Here is a 23,602-nt window from a genome sequence, read left to right as displayed (position 1 = left end):
TCCAAGTTTCCTATTCACTCCTTATCCTCCTAGACCACACCTCAACTGAGACATAGGGGAGAGAAGGAAAGAAAACTAGCTGATAACTCTGTTTTGGGGGGATCCTAAAAATTGGGTATTAACTCTCCTCAGTCACTGAAAAGCTTATCCTATCATGACTGAAGCAGTTCATTTTCATGGGTTAGTCAGATTCTGGGGGCGCTGGTTTAGACCCTTGGTCTAAGAACCATGTTGCACAAGAAATAATTCAATCAAAATTCATCTAGATCAATGCTTGATCTTAAAGCAGTAGTTCATATCCTATACCACCCCACCTTAGAGACCCCCCGCCCCTGGAAAGATACCATGTTCTGACATATAACATTGGATTTGGGAGGAGTTACCTGGGGGTTTATGGGGCTCCCCTGCCATGCTGGGCATCAGGACTTCTGGGGACAGGAACTGTGGTTGGGGAGGGTAGAGTTGGGGACCAAGGAGAAACACAGGAGGGTCATGGATGACAGAGAGGGAAGAGGAGCTGGAACAACGGTGCCCGGTTTCCAATGGCTTTTTCATCACGGTTGATGACTCCTTATAATGAGACAAGGCAAAAAAAACAAAAACGCAGAGATGAGGATTAACACACAGCAGGATGTGGTTGGGTAAACACAGTGAGGCAAGCAGGGGGAAGTGGAGGGAACAAGAGCACAAACATGCCGTTGTTCTAGAGTGCGATCCTATTTACTCAGCCAATCTCCCTTGTCAGCCCCTTTAGGAAAAATCCTTATCACCATGAACTGGAGAGTCCAAACTTCAGATCCTCTTCCCTTAACCAGAATCTTCCACACAGCCCTCGCTTTCCCAAACCCACCATCCGGATCTTTAGCAAACTCCTTAATGCTAACAGGAGAATTAGAGAGGTCAAGATAGAAAAACAAACAGAGAGGAAGAAAGATTCAGAAAACCTGAGAGACTGAGAAAGAGTTCTATTCTCCCTCTAAGTATTAGGAACGAGAATATATCTGCTTAAATGTAGAACCAAGGGCTCCACTCGGTTTTCTCTCCTGTCACTGCTACATTCCACAGCCTCCTCTTTTGTCTGTCAAATTTGTACTCATGAGCTTGTCTGCTTGTTACTTTATTAGTTATTTGCTTTTGTGGTAAAGTCCCAGGAATACTCCCTTTAATATCTGAAACAAAATTGAACCACTACTCTTACAAACTTCTCCTCCTGTTACCACATTTTCCTAAGTCACCCAGATCAAATGTTGGCATTGCCTTTGGTCCCACTTTCCATCTCTAATTCCATTAATTGCCTTTGCCAAGCACTGTCATTTCTACCTATGAAGTTTGTATTTGAACTCACCTGGACCACTGCAATAGCCTCCAATCTTACCTTCCTAGCTCCAGTTGGCTACCTCCTTACCGACCTGCAAGGTCGTGTGTGATTTGGCCCTGCTGACCTTTCTCATTTTATCTCCTACCAGTCTTAATGTTCCTCAAATACACCAAGCTCATTTCTACCTCAGGACCTTTACACTTAATGTTTCCATTACCTGGAACGTTCTTCTCATGGTTTGCACCTTTATATCACTGAGGTCTCTGATCAAACATTACTTTCTTAGAGATTATCTCCATTGCCACCCTATCTACAATAGCCATGAGTGTAACCACTATCTCTGCCTCCCCTTGCCTTGTTTTGTTCTTCTCCATCACATTTATGGTCTGGAATTATATCATTTGTTTACTTGTTTATAGTCTTTCTCCCCTAGCAGAATACATTTCTTATTCATTTCAGTACGTGAACCATTAAAGGCACTTCACTGTACGCTCCCCATGCCTCCCACAGCTTGGCACCTAATAGGCACATACACAGTAGGCTGTACCTTACAGCCTAAGGACCAGGCCAGTCCTCTCAGCACCGCTAACCTTTCTTCTCAAAACACTCTTCCCTTGGTATCCATGACACCACACTTCCCTGGCTCCCCTTCTATCTCTCTGGTGTCGTCTTCTCAGTCTCCTTTTAGGGTTCTTGAGAAGAAAAACCACCTTAAATCTGATACTCTTCAGGAATATGTCATAGCTCCTCCCCTCTTTTCACGCTACTCTTTTCCTCTTTTCAATTGCTATGCTCTTTTCAATTTCCTCTTTTCAATTCCCAGTTCGTATGTCTCACATCTAAAGGCCTACCACATATCTCCACTCATACTTAATATATCTAAAATTGAACTCATCTCTTCCTTCAAATATATTGCAGCTCCTGTGATCTCTATTTCAGTTAAAGGTATTACCATCAACCCATAAATCCTGGATATAATCCTTGATTCTCCTCTCCCCATCGTCCCAGGTAGCCAGTCACCAAGTCTCACTGATTTCCTAACTGGCTCTCCAATATGTCTACTTCTCTTGACCTCCCAAACTCCTTACTATGACTTACAGGACTCTCTATGGCCCATGATCTGACCCTTGTTTGTATTCTTTCCAGGCTCACTTGCCAACACTCTCTAGTATCTCCCCTCACCAAACTCTCTTATCTTGCCAAATCAAATGAGCTTCTTTTGATTCAGACAATATTTGTTTCTGGGCCTTTATAGATGCTGGTCGCTTTACCTCCTGTATTCTTTCTGCTTCCTCCAGGAAGCCTTTCCTGACCCCCAAAGCCTAGTTTAGATAGCCCTTCTATTATACTCCTGTAACATCAAATCCTCATCACATTTAGTTATAACTGCTTGTTTATTAATGTGTCTCCCCCAGTAGATAAGCTCCATCCAAGAGCAGGAACTATATCTAGCTCACTCGTCGCTATGTCCCAGCACCTGGCACATATGCTCAATAAGCATTTGTTTGAAAAAAACGAGTGAATAATACAGAAAAAAAAAAAAAAGCCAACATTCTTAGAATAGCGTTGTATCATTAAATGCATTGAAAGTATATGAGAATAAATACTGGGCAGAAAAGACCACATTTTCCAAAAGACATTGCAGGCTGTTCAGAGGTGTTTAGGAACTTATGAACAATCAACCTAAAAAAAAAATGAGTGCCTCTGGGAAGGGAAACTGAATCTGAAGGACTCCTGGGACAGGGATATAATTTTCACCATATATCCTTTTGTGTCATGTATTCAGAACCTGTTTTTAAATTTTTATTGAACTGACCTGGTGGACAAGAAAACTCAACTTGCCTTGGGCAAGTATGTAAAATTCTTGAAAGACACAACTACCTCCAAACCCAGCCATTGACAGTATTTCAGTTTGTGGATCTCTGCTGGCTTGTCTTTTCTTGCACCTTCCACGTACAGATTGTTGCATTAGGACCATGTGATACTGGTACCTGTCAGTTTGTCATACTGTAGTGGCTTGTGTGTTGCTGTGATGCTGGAGGTTATGCCACTGGTATTCTAAATACCAGCAGAGTCACCTATGATGGACAAGTGTCAGTGGAGCATCCAGACTAAGACAACCTAAGAAGAAAGGTCTGGTGATCTGCTTACAGAAATTAGCCAATGAAAACCTAAACCTTATAGATCACAAAAAACTTTATCTGACTCACTTGCTTTGGATATATCATCAGGAGTTGATAAATCGCTGGAGGAGGACATCATGTTTGGTAAAGTAGGGGGCCAGTGAGGGCAAGAGAGACCCTCAGTGAGGACTGGCACAATAGCCTCAGTGATGGACTCAAACATGTGATCGTGAGGATGACATAGGACTAAGCTATATTTTGCTGTTTTACATAAGGTCATCATGAGTTGAAGTCGACTTGATGACAGCTAGGTAGCTATCCATTCACCATCTATCTATCTGTCTGTCTGAATGCCTATCTATCTACCATGTAAAAAGCCTCAAGGAGGAGGATTTTAAATTATTTTCCTTGTCTTGCTAATATATACTTCACTTTAGCTTGAAAGTACATTGGACCCCACTCAATCATGTATTGAGGTGGGGAGCAAAAACGCAAAACGGTACTCCACCCCATTTCTTTCCTTCTTCTTTGATTAGTTCAGTGAGCTCTGACCCAATAAGCAGCCTTTGCTTCTCAGAGACTCCTCTTCAAGGCTCTGGTGACTCTTTGCACCCTGGGGAGCCCTTTAACACACCCTTCCAGAACTGCTACAGGGAAGGGACATTACTCTGGGCTCCAACTGAATGTACACCAATAAAGTGATGACTATGTGTCCTCATTTTTGCTGAGTGTGCATGACTTTCTCCCAGATTACAACCTTCAATTTCTCCCTACTCCTTCACCTGGCATTTTATTTTTACCCACCAAGGGAAAGAGGGTGCTCTGAATAGAAGGGCCCTGATTTCTACTTACAAAACTGTAGAAAGAGACTGGAGCCTCCTCCCTCTCCGAAACAATGGTGCCACTGAGACTGCATGAGGTGCAGCAGAAGTTCTCTGCACAGTACTGTTCATTGTCCCCACACTCCCTGCTGAGGCCTTGGCAAGGTGCAGCCTTCAAACACACACACACATACAGGCAGGCACATACTACCAGACCTGTGGCTTCCCCACAGACCCTGTCCTCAAGTGTGTGGGAAAGAATAGGAGAAGACTCACTAGTAAAGACCTGAATTATATGTGTTGGAAAGGTAGAAGCCTTGTGGCACTCTCCTCTCACTTAAGTAAGCCCAATCATCCAAACCAAAAACTAAACCCATTGCCATCAAGTTGATTCCAACTCATAGCAACCCTATAGGACAGAGTAGAACTGCCCCACAGGGTTTCCAAGGCTGTAATCTTTATGGAAGCAGACTGTCACATCTTTCTCCTGGAAAACGACTGGTGGGTTCAAACCAGCAACCGACCTTTTGGTTAGCAGTCAAGCGCTTAACCACTGAGCCATCAGGGCTCCTTGGCTCAATCATACCTCTATCTTACCACTAACGCTACCACTCACACCTCTCCATACTTCCTTCCGCAACACACCACTCCATGCCCACACCTTAGCATGTGAGGCTGCTACCTGAGATTCAGGCACCGTGCTGGCTTCACAGCGACTGTGCTCCATTTCTGCTGTTGGGGTCTTTGAGAGACCAAGGCCAGGAGCCGAGTGCAGCCTCCTTCCCATGCCATCTGCAGAGCCTGAGAAGGAAAACACAAATACAAGTTGAAGCCACCTCTTCCCCTAGGGCCTAAAATCTGAGCACAGCGCACAAACTCATGAGTTCTTGTTTCATTAAATAACAAGCGGGTATCCCTGAGTCTAACAGAGAATGTGTTCCTAGAATGCAGAAAAAGAAAGGATTTTCAGAATATGGATAGTTTCCTGTAGGCCACGAGGGTCTCAGATCATAACCCTTGAAGAACCCTGTAGGAAAGGAGCTCTGTGGACAGCCAAATATCCCCATCTTGTCTCATTTCATTTTTGTAAACACAATCAGCTTCTGTTAAAGGCTTGACAGAGGAAATTATCCCACGTAGTGATTCCCTAGAGGGTCTGTGATGACTAAGAGAACTATTATCTCCAGTCTAGTCCAGAATGGAAATGATCATAGTAATCATATAGTCAAAACTCCTCACTTTACATAAAGTTGTAGGGTCTGACAGGCAGTTAGTAGCTTAAGCAGGATTAAAATTCCATCTCTTGATTTTCAGCATAGTACTACTATGACCTCACCTAGTGAACTCCTACTACTATTACTCTTCAGCAACATTTTGCATGTGTAAAGGTAACTAAGGACAACATTTTTATTTCCCCCATTAGCTTTTCTTGATCACTCAAATTCTGAACAAACACTAAATGCTTATTTCCTCCTCAAAATCTTGTTAGACTGTTCAGAGAAGACCTGCTCCAATTCAACTAATTGTCTTCCATTCTAACCTACATTTGATATATATGTCTATGACCAATTCAGGTCTTCATTTGCTACTTTAATATATGTATCTGGTTAAAGTATGATATTGATGTACTAAGAAGACCAGTTGTTTTTAATATTTTAAGGTGCTTAAATGCAGTGGTACCAATATCACCTGAGATTCATCTTGGGCTTTTAAAAATACAGATCCTTAGACCTCATCAGAGACTTAAACCGAAAAAAAACCACACCCAGTGCCATCGAGTCAATTCCGACTCATAGCGACCCTACAGGACAGAGTAGAACTGCCTCATAGAGTTTCCAAGGAGCACCTGGCGGATTCGAACTGCCAACCCTTTGGTTAGCAGCCGTAGCACTTAACCACACGCCGCCAAGGTTTCCATCAGAGACTTACTGAATCAAAATCTTTGTAGTTGGAGGCTGGGAGTCTTTATTTTGAAAAGGATCGCCATGACCTGTGGCAAAGTTTATCCTCGAACATTGTCCCAAAAATGTGGAATGTTACGGTCTTTCTAAAAAGCTATCTGGAAATTTCCGTTAAAATTGAAAATATATTTACCCTCTTAACCAACAATTCTATTCCTGAGAATCTCTCCATAGAGGCAAAAATACCAATTCATAACAACATATCTATAAAGATGTTTGTTGTGGCATTATTTATTGTAGCCAAGAATGAGAAATAATATCTATCTTTAGCAGAATGACTAAATACATTACCGTATCCTGAATATCAAATATTACCCAGCCACTAAAAAGAATAAACTGTGTTAAGCTACGTGACTTACAGGGATTTTTCATGAAGTATTGTTGACTTAAAAAAAACATTTGTAATATGACAAACAAAAAACACCGTATGTGTATGTGGTGCAGTGGTTAAGTGCTAGCCTGCTAACCAAAAGCTCTGCAGTTCTAATCCACCAGCCACTCCTTGAAACCCTATGGGGCAGCTCTGATCTGTTCTATAGGGTCGCTATGAGTCAGAATTGACTCAACAGTGACAGGTTTGGTTTTTTACAGTTATTTGTGTGTAGGTCTACATAGGGTTATATTAATAGAAAAATATAGAAGAATGCCCACTAAATGGTTTACTCACCAAGGGCAGTGGAGGATAAAGGGTGGGGACTGATGTGAGGGGAAGAGAGATAGAAAAATTGTCTTTAATAAAATCGGTATGTATACTATGATCCCATTTATATAAATTATTTATATACGTATGTTTTACACCTCAGGTGAACTCCTCAGGTGTACAGCTGTAATGGTTAGAATTTGGTCCCACCTGATGGGAGCAGACACTAATCCCTTCAAGGTATTCCAGCAGAGGTGGGGGTAGCCATCTATCAGGAGTGCTGTTGAGTGGATTTCTGGATTTGATAGAATATAGGGTTAAAATGATGTCTACACACTGATCGATCTTAACAAAAAGAAAGACTACCAGATATGTGTTTCCTAATATGATAGAGGATCCCTGGTGGTAGAGTGGTTAAGCTGCTAACTGAAAGGTCAGAGCTTCGAACCCAGAGAAAGATGTGGCAGTCTGTTTCTGTAAAGATTACAGCCTTGGAAACCTATGGGGCAGTTCTACTCTGTCCTGTAGGGTCACAATGAGTTGAAATCAACTCAACAACGTTTTTTTTGTTTTTTACCATGATATAAGAAGTACACAGTACTACCTATAAAATATTCTTATTTTTTAAAAATTGAACCTGATTTTAATCAAGTCTCTAGCCTTAAGTACCAGGTTACGGGGGCGGGGGGGAAGGGGACTAGAAAAATACAGTTTTAAATTAATTAATTAAAATGCTACTGGAATACAATCAGCAAAATCTAAAATGTGAGAAATGCTGTAAGAGAAATGACTAAATGCCTTCCAATAATAAATGGCAAGGGGGGAAAAAAAGGGGAAATCTTAGAGACTAAAAAAAAAAAAAAAGATTTATGAGGTGTACTAACCAAAAGGTCGGCAGTTCGAATCTGCCAGGTACTCCTTGGAAACTCTATGGGGCAGTTCTACTCTGTCCTATAGGGTCGCTATGAGTTGGAATCGACTCGATGGCACTGGGTTGTTTTTTTTTTTATCAACAAAATGCAATGTGTGGACCTTGTTTGGATCCCGATTTGAAACAAACGAACTGTGAAAAGACATTTACGGGATGACTGAGGAAATTTGAATACTGGCTAGTTACTATATTAAGAAATTGTTAATATTTTTGGGAATAGTAATATTGTGGTTTTGCTTTTTAAAAAAGAATACTTATTTCTTAGAGATACAGTCCAAACTACGTATGGACAAAATGATATAATGCCTGGAATTTGCTCTAGAATAATCTATGGGGAAGGAGAAGTGATGGATTACAGCTAGGTCAAAATCGGCCATATGTTGATAACTGGCTTAATAATCACCATGAAAGCTGGTGATAACCACCTTGGGGGTTACTGTACCATTTATTTTTACTCCTCACTTTTGAATATGTTTAACATTTTCCATAGCAAAAATTTTTTTATTTTTAAATGATACCTGTAAAATGAAGTCTGCCCAGTGTAAAATACTATGGAATTTAGAATATAGGTCAAAGGCAGTGTTTATGTAACTCTTTAGAAACTACAACCATGTCAAAACTAATCTGGTCACAGGATATCACATATTGTACAAATTCCATTTATATGAAATGTACAGAATAGGCAAATCTATAAAAAAAAAATCTATAGAGACAGAAAATAGATTAGTGGTTGCTTAAGGCTGGGGAGGCTTGGGGGGAAATAGAAAGTGACTGCTAATGGGTATGGGGTTTCTTTCTGGGGTGATCAAAACATTTTAAAATTAATTGTGGTAATGGATAGACAACTCTGTAAATACAGTAAATGCCATTAAATTGTACACTTTAAATAAGTGAATTAAATGCCATTAAATTGTACACTTTAAATAAGTGAATTGTTTGTTATGTAAATTATATTTCTATAAAACTTTTATTTTTTAAAAAAGTAATTCGGTGCTTAATAAATGATTTACAATGAGACCAAATTATATTCTTTCAAATATTGATCCTCATTGCATTTTTCTTCATCATCCATTTCCTGATTAATTCTGCCAATCACTGCTTTACCCTGTGTCATATCAGCTCTTAAGGACTGAATTTAAATCAGAGACTATCCAAAATAAAGGCTACTTTGGTTTGACGAGTATTTTGAGGCTCTCAGCAATACTTTCATAATATGTATACTGGTTCAGCTCTGATGCAAACTGATTCACTGGATGGGTTTTTTTAGTTTTTTCACTGTTAAATAAATAATGGTTGGTATCTATTTTTTTCATACTGTCTTCAGAAGTATAATCTTTCTGAAGGCTAAAAGTTTACAACCTTCAACTAGTTGAAAAATTTATTCTAAGAAGCTTATCAGAAATGGGGCCAAACACTTAAGTACAAAGATATTTATCACAGTGTTATATTATTTAAAAAAAAATTGGAAGCAACCTAAATATTCAATAATAAGAGACTGAATAAATTATGGTACATGCATATAAGTTTATATAAACTTATATGCAGAATATTATAATCATTAAAGTAAACAGTAGTGTTTTCAAAGGGAAAATTCTCATGGATATAATGTAAGAAAATCATGAGACTAAACTGTACATTTTCTAATGATCCTGCTTTCTGTAAAAACAAATTAAGTATATAGTATATATGTATAAAAAAGAAAAACCGGAAATAAAGTTATGAAAATATAAAGAGTCGGATTATCAGTGATTTTTACTTTGTTCCTTTATGTCTCTTCCAAATACCTACACTGAAAAATATTGCTATTTTTGGTAATATAAGTGTTTTTTGTTTTTTTGGGTTTTTTTTTATAATTTAAACTTTTGACATTTGGTTAGTTCCTTCCAACTGCAATGTATTATTTTGTATGTGTTTATTATTATTCTTAAAAACACTTGATATTTATACATTCTCTCTCCCTTATATTAGACAGGAAGCTCACTGAGGCTGACTCCAGCTTTTCCTCATTTTTTAGACTCTTCCCTTACAGCACTGTTCCATGTACCAAAGGGATACTTAGTAAACGTTATTGCAAAGTCTTCTCTCTGGATGAGAAACCTAGGATGCAGATCTTAATACCAAATCTTGTATTTACGTGATATCCCCCCACAGCTCCTGAGCACATGGTAGGTACTCAATAAACACTTGTTGTTTGGCTGTAATTAAACCCTGGCTGGCAGCACTGGGGAAACCTGTACCAATATGGAAACTGTCACACCCAAGCTACAGTTCTCTGGGTTCAATTCCAACCAATTCAGAGTTGGGAGGTACCTTTAAAAACTCATTGAATCAATGCTCTCATTTTACAGGTAAGAACTTGGCCCTAGGATATGGTCCAAACTTATAGTGAGAGTTGAAGCCAGGGCAATCGTTCAGGCTTTGGGGTTCTTAAGCATATCAATTTATCTTACAAGCATTCTTCATGTCTTTCAATTTCCAGAACTAAGTCTGTGATGTGCACTTGAAATGTAGGCTTCACCCTTCACACAGTATAATCTCAAAGAAAGTCAGTGAGCAGCTACCCTACAGTTACACCACTTTGAATATTCTGTGAATACTAAACCTGGCCATTCCTGATGGGATCAGGGAAGATCCTGACTCTGCTTTCAGTGCACTCTGCCACTGCCACTGCCGTCAAGTCAATTCCAACTTATAGCGACCCTATAGGACAGGGCAGAACTGCCCCACAGAGTTTCCAAGGAGCGCCTGGCGGATTCAAACTGCTGACCTCTTGGTTGGCAGCCGTAATACTTAACCACTACACCACCAGGGTTTCCACTCTTTCAGTATGATCTAGAAATGCCACACTGGAGACTTGGCTCAATGTAGATATCCTCATTGCAAACTGGACCCAGAGGCTGGATCTTGGGGTTAATTCAGCTCCCATATCATAAGGATGTCTTTCCTTCTCAGCCTCTTCCCACCTCATGCTGAGTCACTCTCAAAGACCTATGAACCTTAGCACTACATACTAGAGAAGCCAGTGGGCAGATACTCAGTGGTCTCTTTCCTTAGAAGGAGGAAACTGGACTGTGAGTGACGATTCTGCCCTCAGCCCCAACTCTAGCCAGAAAAATGTCTAGCCTTTGTCCTGAAGGCTTTATGAGTAAAAGTCAGAAGTTCTACTACCACCTACTGAGCTAAGGAAACTATCTGGGCAGAACACCACCACGCCTTCTGATTTTGTCCCCCTGCCTTTACATTTTATATGGCCCTTTGACTGACCTGTAAACCCTGGTGGCGTAGTGGTTAAGTGCTACAGCTGCTAACCAATAAGTTGGCAGTTCGAATCTGGCAGGCGATCCTTGGAAACTCTATGGGGCAGTTGTATTCTGTCGTATAGGGTTGCTATGAGTTGGAACTGACTCGACGGCAGTGGGTTTGGTTTGGTTTGATTTTATTTTTTGACTTACCTGTTTGGCTAAGTGGGTGCCAGGGCACATCCTCCTGCCCCCATTTAGAACAGCCATCTTGAGAAGCCTGGAGACTGGCCTGGTAGAGAGACTCCAGTTCTGAGGTCTCCTGCTCTGTGTCTTGGTTCCAATGTGGATGCAAAAGAATGTGGTTTCTCTCTGGATAGACTACGCAGGTATGGGAGTCGTAGGGGGACGACTTCACTTCTGGCCCAGGGACCCCATATTTAAGCTGAGAATCATAGAGCCTTGTGACATTCACCCAGGAATCCAAAGGCAAGGAAGTCCCCCAGTCAACACTGCTGCCCAGCTCCTTAGGCCTAGCATCTCTCACTTGGGATGACTTCCCCTCACATGTACCTGGCTCCACCAACCTGGACTGTCCTCCCCTAGAAGTTTCACCATTAAGTAACCCAGAGTTGATAGCAAGAGGCTGATGGTCAGTAGGTTCTTCCCAGGAAGATAGTCTATCTCTGCCATCCAGAGGGGGTGGCAGTTTTGCCCAAGGCCAGTGGCCTTTCCTTTGATCCTGTGGGAAAGGAGGTTTAGATTCAGAAAGGGAAGAGTTCTTCCTTAGACTATTTGGCAAACTTCTATCCTGGAAACTTGTACCATCCTTTGTGGAGGTACCTTGCATCCTCTGGAACTGCTCCGCCAGAGAGCGGACAAGCCCCTTTGTGCCGGGAAATTCTGACCTATAGGACTCCTCACTGCCTCTATCCACTTCTGACGTCAATGAAGTTTTGGGGCTTTTGGCTTGGAGGCATTGGTTAGTTTTCTGCACAGGATCAGGAGAGTGAAGCATAGATGAGGAAGCAGCAGGCATTATGGGGTGGCAGTGCCTGTATGGGGGAAGACTTGGCTGAGCTGATGAACTTGAAGAACTACAACCAGGGCTATGTGCCCCTCCTCTCTCAGAGGTGGCTGTTCCAGCTGGGTGTGACCAAGGTAGCACCAGGGATGGGCCAGTAGGATCCCTCTTTTCTTGGAACAGTTGTTCTTGAGCAGTGCCTCTTCCTTCTTGTGGGGGAAACCTGCTGCAGCTGCTGTTGTCACCCCTGTAGCCTTGCAGCTTACATTCTGGGGTGTCCAATGGCTTCCAACCATGATGACAATTCTTCTCAGTCCTCCCTGGTGTTTTAGGTACGCCCTGCCTAAGGAATGCAGAGCGATCAATGTGGTCCACCTCAACTGAAGTCCGAAGGTTCGAAGCAGACCTACTGGAGGAGCTGTGCTGTGGGGCAGATGGGGCAGGTGACTCTGGAAATAGCAATGAGTGTGACTCATAGCAGGAAGCAGGTGAGTGGACGAAAGAACTGGCCCCAAACTCTGTGTCTGTGCAGGGTTCCTGCTGGGCCTCCCGGCTCAATAATACTTGGAGCGGGATAGGTTGTTCACTGAAATAAATGGAGAGAGCCAAGAATGAGCCGCCTTGTTTGACAAAAAGAATACTTCCAAAAAAACCTGTTCATTCCATTTTTAGCTATCCACAGAAGGAATGGTGAAAATAAATGGAAAGATAAGCACAAGTAGAGTCAACAGTTCAAAAGGTCACAAAAGAGAAGGTACATAGTTTACACCCAGGTAATAGATAACATTCATCTTCTTTTTTTTAAATGCCTTCACAAAAAATACACACAGTAATAGTAAGTGGACCCTTGGCCAATATTCCTCACTACCTGTGAAGTGCCATTCCAATCACATTCTACTTACAAATTAAAAAACAAAAATTGCTAGTCCCACAAGCAGATGACATAGAAGATAAACAAAGCTTGGAAGTCACTCACACCAAACAGCAAAAATCCAAGATGCTGCTGAGGAAGGGAAGTCCTACCTGGAGTCCTGAGAAGTAGCCCAGCCGAAAGAACCAAGAGGCCACATTTATAGAGTACAGAGTGTTCTGGGCTCATGGGATTACATGAAAATAACCACTTCAAGTGTGTCTTCATAATCTGGATTTGGTTGTATTATTCACTGAAATGCTTCCCCAAAGTAATGTACTACGACTCTCTTGAGATTTAGGAATGGGAATAGGGATTAATTGCATTTAGTTGGTTTCTCAATAATTATTTTGCATTTCTGACCTAAAAACGTAAGTGTTACAAGCACTTAAAACCTCAATTGCTTACAGGTATCAAGTAGTATAAGAAGTTTTCTGGAAAGAGTTTAACTGCCTAAATTGTTTATATTCAAATATCTCTGATCAGATTCTTTGATCAGCAATAGTGGAGAACGTGATAGCAGAAAACAAGAAAAAGGAAGATCCTAGCTATTTAAGCATAAAATTTGAATGATAATATACCATAAACTTTCTTGGGTACAGTTACCCAGTTACCCTTACAACATTATGAAGAATACGGTATTATTCGGAAATCCAATCATAAAAGACAGTATGTTTACGGAGTCAAACAGACCTGGTGTTGAATTCCACGACTCTACTAACTTACTAGCTGAGTAATGTTGTGTACATCACTTATCTTATTCTCTCTGAGCCACAGTTTCCTTATCTATTAAAATGTGTGAAACAATAATCCCTATCCCATAAGGTTACTGTGAAGATTAAAATATATATATTACCTTAGTACCTGGGTTTCTAAGAAAAAAGTTCAAAAAATCTTAGCTACTCTTATGATATATTTTGAAAATTACTCAGACTTATTAACAGACAAAATCAACTTTTACTTAAATCCATTTATACTGAGTAAAAGCCAAACTTGAGGGCTCAGATGCAGAACTACAGCAAGGGCTATCGGGACTTTTTTTTCTAGTCCTGACCATAAGGGAGCAAAACAAATGGCATCTTTGTATCCCTTCTCTGTGGTTCAATCAGCAAGGAAAAGATTGCTTTCTCTGCTTCCATGAGAGACAGGAGGCACTGGAATCCTAAAATAAATCACATAGTTGCTACCTCAACGTGAAATGTAGTTCAGATAGCCATGTCTAAGAACACACATGTACAAATATAATAACTGGGCTAGAACACAAGTCGGGGGTAAACTCACCTCCAGGAAATATGGGCAGCTGGTCTATTGGTTATGCTATACTTTTTGCAACTTTCTAAGAACTACTAAGGAAAGGATCAGCAGTGGAGTGAGCTTTTCACTGTGTGTCTGAACTGAGAGAAGAAAATCTTTTCACAAGACTCTTCTCTCTCACCTGTAGTCACCAAGACAACAAGCAGTCTTGCTATGGAGCACCCATGCGTCCTTCCTCCCCTGGCATCCATAAACTAAAGTGGTTCCCAGGCACTACCTTGTTGGCTGAGGAAGGGGCCCCCCTTGTGAAGGGAGGCAGGCTGAGGGCTGCGACGGCTGCTGTGGTGATCGCTGCTGCTGCTGTGTGCGATCCTGCAGGCTCCGTGCTTTTCGAATACTGATTTGCAACTTCTTATCGACTAGGGCTCTGCTGTGCGTGCTAGAGCTGGCACCATGCAGGGCAAGTCTTAGTTTAGCTAAAATGCAAAAGAAAATATAGCAGAAACAACCCAAAACACAAACGAAAATAAAAAGAATAAAATTGAACCAAAAATGCACTGAATTAAAACTCAAAATACGCAGCGGGAATGCAAGGCATGGACCATGCGTATGCTGTCCAGGGCACAGAGCTGGCTCTGGCTACAAGGGACGTTCGTGGAAGCCATGGAGCCAAACTGGTTAATTCAAACTAAAACAAAACAAAACGAAATGAAACAAAAGTAAACTGAAATGAATTAAGAAGATAAACTGGTGCTTTTGTCTTGGAGGCTGCCACTCTCCTTGACCTTTGCAACTGACCTGTCCAACTCTCCACACTCTGCTCCCAACCTCCCTTTCCTGGTAGCCAGTAGCAGAAATAAGATCCAAGCTTTCATCTATATTTATAGGACACAGTTTCTTGTGGGTCACATTTAAGAATCAGATACCAGTTCTAAGTCTTAGGCCCATGCTGAATGCAATCTTGTGATATTGCACACCAGGAAGGCAAGGGAAAAACATAAAGGAGAATCAAATACTGCAGTGCCAAGTAACAGGCATGGGAAGTTGCAGCCAATTTACTCAGTTACTCCTGCATAAGTTCGACCTCACTCATCAGTGACTAGAAAAAGCACAGACTAATTTCACACTTGAGGTCTAACTTTATTTTGGGACAAGAAGGTAGGCATAGCCGGAGAAGTCATCTGCGGACTCTTGCTGGGGTTATTCCAGTAAATACCCATAGACCACAATGACTGCCGCCGGTACAGTCAGAAATCTGGAGGGCAAAGATAGCTAAAGGGTCTCAGTTTGGGAGAACGAGAATAAGGAGACATAAAGGCTGTTTTTACCCCATCTGAGTGATGACACTGATAACACCTGTTGTGAGATTAGTGAAAAAGTGCCATAGCTGTAGCAGTTAGAGTTACTTACAGATAGCTTCGTTACAGAGAGCCAAAGCTGCAGCACAGTCTCCCTTCTGTTCCAGGTGCAGCGACTCCTCAAACACTGAATCTGCCTCTTGCAGGGACCTCTCAAAGCCGTCACTCCTCCCTGAAAGGGCCAGCACTTTTCATTTTCATTACAGTTCTTTCTAAATTTTCCTACATACTGTTTCCCTTTGGTACGCACAGATCCTTGCTGCTGGAGCTATGCTCTACCCTTAGTCAAACTGTCCATTGCTATTAACAATTCTCTAAAATGGGTAGGAGATCCATTTTTGCCTTTAACCCAGACCTTGCCAAGGCCATGAAAGAGGAGCATGTCATTGCCCACCACATATTCCAATTTCAAAACCCCTTAGGGAGTCCCTCAAGGAAAGAACAAAGTATTGTCTATAGCAGAAGGTGGGTTCTTATGCCGGAACTGAACTGCTCTTCCACAGTGCAACAAGATATATCTTGCCAGTCAGTGTTAGAATGCCCAGTTTCTACTGAGACTGCCACTCATTAGTTACGGCAAAGTAGTTATGGCTTTACTACTCTGTGGAAAGCATCCATATCACTTCTCTCTCACATCAGTCCATAGTCCTCTCGAACCACCCTGAGCTTAAAAATCAGTACAGCTCTTGGGCACAGAGGGTCTTTGGCTCCGATCCTCAGTATCCACCAGGGCAGTTGAATTGCCCTTGTTAGTGTGTATGCACATACCTTTCATCAGCACTGCTAGGTGTTTACTTTTATCATCCCTTGTTCACCAACCTATCCCAAAAAAAGTCACTTTTCCATAAAGTGAGCATGGGATATTCCTTCCTCCTCTAAAGAGAACACGTGCCACAGCAGGTACAGAAGAGTCCAAGTACAATGCCAGATAAAAACGTTAGCAAATACCATAAGGACAACTTTTGTAAAAGAACCCTCAGGTTTACGTACACACACACAAACACACACACACCTTATTCTCTACTCACTCATAACTATACATCAGTAGCAACCTAAAACGTAAATTCACCTACAATTTAGACTGATGGTAGGTTTTCACAAGGTCACAGGAAAAAAAAAAAATCAAAATGCCTGAGTCATTTCTCCTGTAATTTCCCCCATCCTCCACTTACCTCCAGCTGGAAATGGTAAGAAAGGTTCTTCTACATCCCTAACACTCCTCCCTAATTCATCATGGCTTTTGGAGCACAATAGGAAGACAATAGAAATAGCAGGCTGATCCTGAAGAACTTGGCCTTCGGGTTCCACTCCACCTCCAGAGAGGTGCCTCCCCCATCCCCTAGACCTGAAGTTTTCTAGTTCTATTTGAAATCAACTGAAACTATACAATCCTTAAAATTAGAGGTGGTGGCTAGAGCCATTAAAAATTTTTTTAAAAGTACAGTTCTCTACAGAGATCTAGGCAAACTATAGTCATTAATCACTATACTAAATTTCAATCCTTATCCTACATAGTCTTAGCACTCCATTCATTCCTTGCTCTTCCCGAAGAGGCTAAAACAAAGTATAAGAGAAAAGGTGCCCTTAATCGGGCCTCGTCACTATGAGTTGGAATTAATTTGACAGCAACGGGTTTGGTTTTTGGTTTTCTTAAACAGGCCTACTCAGCCTAGGAAGCTTCTCTAAGTGTTAATGAAAAGATGGAAATGGTCAACAGAAAGCAATCCCTCAAAACAGCACTGACTCCTACTCTTTACACTGGCTTAGCAAAGTTTGTTATATCTGGGAATTCTGAGTAATAAGACTGATAACTTCATTTTATACAAAGAAAAACTGAGATATGGGTTTCAGGGCCTATTTAAGGTAGATACCTCAGGCTTGGTGGAGTATTATTTTGTGCTTTCTGCCACAAAGTGACATCCTAAAGAAACTCCCGGAAGAAAAAAAAGTGGGGCAGTTGTGGAAGTTTACGTAAAGCCCATGAAAATTGTAGGAGACTGGAGGGCAAATCATCCTGGTGTTCTCTGCTCCTGTTTGGCTGATCCACTTCCCTGAAGCCTCCAGTGGAAATTCTCTAGGGTATGTTTCTGCCAGCAAGTAGAATGCCCCTCACTGTCAGCATGGTTTCATGCCCTTTTCTGTTGCTTCTAAGTTGTAACTAGTTTTATTTACAGCGTCTATAGATGTTCATGGGAAACTTTTCATGAACAATATAGTCTACCTCTAATCTATAGGCTTCTAATAGTTGCCCCCCAATCGGTGCCTATCTCCAGCCAAGAGGATCATCACCTCCTATTTTAACTAGCTCTCACTGGAATCTCTGAATTAAGATAAAATATAACTTTGCTAATGTTTCCCTTTGGTACACACAGATCCTTGCTGCTGAAGCTATGCTCTACCCTTGTTCCAACTGTCCATTGCTATTAAGAATTCTCTAAAATGGGTAGGAGATCCTTTTTTGCCTTTAAAGGAACTTACGACTTGGATCTTTTTTCCTTTCTTTCTGTCCCCATCACCCACAGCCTAATGCTCACGACAATTACCCTGATTCTGCAATGCATCCAAGTCCATAAACCGGCTGGGGAGAGGGTTAAAGCCTTTAGCTGCCTCTAATTCCTTCTCCCGCTTCCTTCGAAGTTCCTGTTCCTGGGCCCTCCTGGCCACTTCTTCTTGTAATTCATCCAGTTCACTTTTGGAAGATATCTCTCCACCTGGAATACACGCAAGGGAGGAGATAAACTGTCACATTTCCAGAACCAGAGCTAAACAACTGCTGAGGCCACTGCACTGTTTTTCCTTTGGAGCACTTGGCTTCAATTTGGAGCTAATATTTTTGGTAGTGCTTTCCAGACAAGATTCCGGATGAGATCTAGTCAGTGAATAATAATAACATTTATCAAGCACTTCATAACAACAATGACAATTAATATTTGTAGAGCATTTGCTATGTGTCGAGTACAGTTTTAGGCACTTTTACATGTTATTTAATTCTCACAGCTACTTAGAAGGTAGACACTATTATCCCCATTCTATGGATGAAGAAACTCAGTCACAAAAACGATAAATAACTTGCCCACAGGAACACAGGTGGTATATGGTGGTGCTCAATTAAAGTCAAATAGGTTAAATCCATAATCCGTGCTCTTAAATCATTACAAAGCATTCTCTACCAGGTGCTGCCACTGACTCATTGGGGAGCTTCAAGCAAGTCATTTCCTCCTTCTCTGACTTAATTACCACCACCTCTTTAGTGAGTTCATAAAACGTCGACAACAGTAAACATTCAGCTCTACAAGTGTTCATAGATGGATCTAGATAGATCTAGAAGTACGTCCACGATACATTAAGTGAAAAATCAAGTGACAGAGTAATACCTGTAGTATGACTTAATTTTGTTTTAAAAAAAATGGTACACATAAAATTATATATGTATTTGTATAAGCACAGAAAAATATTTAGAAAGATAAATACCATAATAGTAACATTGGCTACTTCAATTTGAAGAGGCAAAAGGCAGGTTATTGATGCTTGATACAGGCCTATTTTACTTTTCTAATTTTTTTTTAAAGAGTCATCAAAGTCATAGATAAGAGTTATGCTTTTGAGGAATGGAGCTGCTAAGAGTTATGCTTTTGAGGAATGGAGCTGCTATTGACAACGTTCACCGTATTTCTGTCGCTTCTTACTCCCGTTCCTGCAAGCTGTGATGGAGAACAAAAAACAAATCCGAAGACAGAGCAGCTTAAATGCCTCTCTATTTACATTCTGACTGAATGTAATTCAAATTTGCTCAGGTGGCGCTGTTCACCAAATAAAATCGGTGGTCAAATCCGATCTCCCCAGTCCAGCGTTCTTCTGCTTACCTGAGACAGGCCGGTTCTCTGTCCAGCCACTCGCAGATGCTGCGGAGTCCACCTCCAGGAGGCTACTGCTGTGGGACTTCGGGATATGATGCCAGGCAGGGACAAATCCAGCTGATCTCTTAGCACTCGGATCCCTTCGAAAAAAAAGTCAGAGTCTAGTGACAGCATCAGAAGTGTGATAACTAAGAACATCCCAAGGACTAAAATCCCTTGATAAAACATCAAACTAATTAAAGATTCTGCTAAACTATTTCTGAAAAACTGAAATATCCACTCATGCCCTGTGTCTTATCTCGTCTCATTCACATCTTGTGCATCTAGCAGGGGGTCTGGCATATAGCAGACATTCAAAATTTACTGAATGAATAAATCAGTTAATGAACATACGCTCTCATGTGGATTGCCTTCCTCTTTCTTACACCTTTGTAACATCTTCTCATGAGTAAAACTGAACAGGGTCCTGTGGTCAGGGAAGAGCAATGGAGAGTAGGAGGGTGTAGTTACCACCCCTGTAGAAGATATAAGCACTCTTTTCAAAGCAGGTATACTGTTAGGAAACTCGCCTCTGTGGCAAGTCAGTAAAAACAATGTATGGAAATCTGAAATTCACAGAGCAAACCGGGCCCTATGAGAAGAGTGCAGTAAGCACTATTGAACGGTTGCATTATCTTACAAGATTCTGAATATCATTGGCTTCATAAAACACAGGATCCCAAGTGACTGTTAAAAAGCAACACAAAATCCTATCCCAAGATGGAAGGCAAGAATAAATAACAATACGGTTTCTCCTCTGATCTCAGGATTACATAAATTTTCATTCACTAATTCATTCTTTCATTCAAAGTTATTTACTGAATAACCACTTTATACGGAACACTTTAAACTGACAGAGCTCTCCTTTCTCCAATGCCTTTGCTCTTCCTCCCAGCAGAGGGTACTGTGGCTATAGGAAGTTGACAGAGCGCAGTACTCTGCTTATCCACAAGATGGTAACAAAGCCCATCTCACCCCTTGTCTGAGCCATCGTGAAAGGCCCCCAAAAGGTGGTTTACGTTGCTACAAGGCAGAAGTCTACTCAAGGGCCAAACAATACCTGCAGACATTCAAGTTTTCAGGCAAGGCTGTATCCAGGCTGACAGGGCTGCTGCTGTTCCTCTCACTGCTCTCATAGCCAGATTCCATTCGCTGGATCAGGCGGGGGTGCTGCTCCAAAAGGTGCGAGCCTGGCCGTGCAGGGCCCCAGGGCTTATATCGGGGGCTTGGTCTACTAGCTTTATTGTCAACAGCAGGTGGCTTGCTTGCTTCATCTGGTGTAAATTCTTTAGCTATCCCAATCAAAGGACAAGTATGGAAAAGGAGGTAGATTTAGTATCTGCCCAAAATCAAAATACCACCTCTACATCCAGCTACTCATTCATTCATTGAACTCATATCCCCAAAACGCCCAACATTGGAGTAAAAAATGTACCTTGCAATATTACCAGAAAGCCCAGGTTTTTAAATATATAAATCAACTTCATCCGAAAGCCCAATTCTTCCCTAATTATCCCCTCACCTGCATCCTCAGAAAAGGGGCTAAGCTGTGTATAGCCACAGTGCTTCCTTTTGTCCTTACTAAAGATACTGTCAATATTCAGAGACTCCCGTTTCGGTCTCCATGTTGGACGATACTTGCTGGAAGAACTGGATTTGGACTCACTGCTGGTACTCTCTACTTCCCAGTCACGAGAATGCAAGGGCAGATTCCTAGGAGGTTTTTTTTCAGGCTGGTCTCCTCCCCTGCCGCCACAGGGAGATCCCAGGTTGGTCTGAGAAGCCACAGACGGCCTGCTGTGGATCATGTTACTGACTGTCTCCTTAAAGCCCCTCAGCCTATTGGTGCTGGTGGACGTTTTGGAGGCATTCCTCGGAGCCTGCTTCTCTTTCAGTGTTTCTCCTAAAAACACACAATAAGACAAATACAGAAGTTTAAAGTGACCAGAGACACCCAGACCGTACAGTCTAGAAAGCAAGGATAAGCTCCTTTGAGCAGAAAGGAGAAGCCATAATCTGAGAGGGTGACAGAAGCTTGATACAGTGGCTGAAGAAAGAGGCGCAATGCAGAGTGGCTTGCCTTCGCTGTGGTACCCTGAGGCCTGCGGCTCGTCGCCTTTCCTCCTAACCCGGCCAGAGCTCCTCTTGCGCTCTATCAGTGACCCTTTCTTGGATATGTGTTTCTGATTACATTCACTGTCAGTCAGGTGTCCTGAAAGAACAAGGAAATGGGGGTGAGCTGGTATCTGAGACTGATCTCTACCCTCTTGAGAACATAGTCTCCCTTGGTGATTCATGACAGTGGCACACACTCAGCATTCCCATGGGTCAGAAGCTGAAGGGGTAAGGCTATTTGATTTAAGCCCAGCAGGAATTTCTCAGTAGGTAAATGAAGAAAAGCTCAGGTATCTATTGGGAACTTCCAATTTCATAATGTCTCCTGAGCAAAAAGCAGTCTCAATCCAGCTCATAATCTTTCCCAGTGGCCCAGAAGGACTAAGGACACATTCTCTGGTAATTTTTAAAAGGCAAAAATTTTAAAGATTGTATAAAAATATCACATATCCATATATTTTCACTCTCATAAATTGAAGACAAGAGTTTTCCTTTTATTTTAATTAATTACTTTAGCAATATAAGCCAAGTAAAGTCTAATTTTTGGTACATCTGGTATTATCCCAGGTGCCCCAGTCTTTGCCAACAAGAGCTCTGGTTGTATATGGCTTTAAAACCCAGTTCTAAACCTTCATTAAATGTGGGTCACTTAAAAGGACATTTCAACTTTTAGTAATTCATTCCCATCACCAACACATATTCACCAAACTTGGCTCCATCCAAAAATAACACTTCACTCAATACTAATCACTGGGAGGAGTAGCTGGGTGGTGTAATGGTTAATGCATTCCACTGCTCACCAGCCTCAGATGAAAGGCCTTGGAGCTCTGCTTTCGAAAAATCAACCATCGAAAACCCTATGGAGTACAGTTCTGCTGACACACTTGGGGTCATCATGAATCAGAACTGACTTGACAGCAATTGGGTAATCATTGCGAAACCCAGGAGACCTGGGCTCATTATGCTTCATGCCCATAGTATGTGAATGTATGATTTGATAACACTAAGGTCAGCATTCCCCAGTAGGAAAGCAGACTCATCTAATCTGCTGGAAGCCAGAGGCAAATTAAGTAGCTGAATTAAATTACAAGACAGGCTCCTCAGTTCTCAAATGCTCTGCCAGCTAACAGAAATTTGTTTTCAAATGTTAAAAAAAAAAAAACAAAAAACCATTGCCATTGAGTCCAACTCATAGTAGCCCTATAGGACAGAGTAGAACTGTCCCACAGAGTTTCCAAATAGTGGTTGGCAGATTCTAACTGCCAACCTCTTGGTTAGCAGGCATAGCTGCACCACCAGGGCTCCTTTCAAACGTTAGTATATGAAAATCTTTTCACACATTCAGATGTCAACAATGTAGTGATATGGGTACATACGTTCAATCAACTATCCCATGTAATCTTTTGTTGCTCTGGTCTTATCCCTTTGCTACTTCTAGGCCCACAAGAAAGGCTTAAAAAAGGGGGAAATCACTTGGAGCAACTAAATGTTACAAATGTTAAATCAATAGGACATGAACCCCCTCCCCCTCCATACATAAACACAAACCCTTAACAGAGAACTGGCTCTCCTAAAAAATACGCCTTGTTTATCCTGTGGCTTGGCTTCCCCCAGTTCAGCTTTAGAAATATGGTCTAAAAATCACACCCAACGCCATCTATGCAGTAGTCATGAAAAAAATCCAACATAAATCTGACCAAACCTCTACATCCAACTACCAATTTACAAAAAAGTACAGAGGACAGAGAATCATGTTAAACCACACCATTGGGATGTAATCAGCAAATTTCAGACTGGGAAATCTACAAAACATACTACCTGGTTACTTCAACTATAATTTGCAAAGAAAAAAAATTAGATAGATGGGAAACCTATAAGTTGAAAGAAACATAAAAGACTCATCAACCCATTGCAAAGTATAGACCTCATTTGGATTCTGGGTCAAATGTAAAAAAACCCACTGCCATCGAGTCGATTCCGACTCATAGCGACCCTGTAGGACAGAGTAGAAC

General features: G+C 41.5%; 1 protein-coding gene across 11 annotated transcripts in view; it reads right to left on the bottom strand.

Moving 5' to 3' along the window:
- The window catches only part of USP54 (ubiquitin specific peptidase 54), a 126,781-nt gene that overhangs the window by 2,750 nt on the left and 100,429 nt on the right, over window positions 1–23,602 (bottom strand). For 9 of the 11 annotated variants that reach the window (XM_049856046.1, XM_049856050.1, XM_049856047.1 and 6 more), the window contains 10 exons: window positions 21,556–21,687; window positions 20,998–21,378; window positions 20,536–20,767; window positions 19,443–19,576; window positions 18,123–18,290; window positions 15,632–15,751; window positions 14,499–14,697; window positions 11,247–12,643; window positions 4,924–5,063; window positions 384–570 (listed from right to left, as the gene is read on the bottom strand). In XM_049856046.1, coding sequence (XP_049712003.1) covers window positions 384–570; window positions 4,924–5,063; window positions 11,247–12,643; window positions 14,499–14,697; window positions 15,632–15,751; window positions 18,123–18,290; window positions 19,443–19,576; window positions 20,536–20,767; window positions 20,998–21,378; window positions 21,556–21,687 — 3,090 coding nt within the window. The remainder of the gene's footprint in view (window positions 1–383; window positions 571–4,923; window positions 5,064–11,246; window positions 12,644–14,498; window positions 14,698–15,631; window positions 15,752–18,122; window positions 18,291–19,442; window positions 19,577–20,535; window positions 20,768–20,997; window positions 21,379–21,555; window positions 21,688–23,602) is intronic. The other 2 variants (XM_049856052.1, XM_049856054.1) reach the window with 1 other exon arrangement.

Source organism: Elephas maximus, chromosome 16, assembly GCF_024166365.1.
Source record: "Elephas maximus indicus isolate mEleMax1 chromosome 16, mEleMax1 primary haplotype, whole genome shotgun sequence".
Classification (NCBI taxonomy): Eukaryota; Metazoa; Chordata; class Mammalia; order Proboscidea; family Elephantidae; genus Elephas; species Elephas maximus.
Note: the sequence above shows the minus strand (reverse complement) of the source record. Positions and strands in the feature narration are given on the sequence as shown.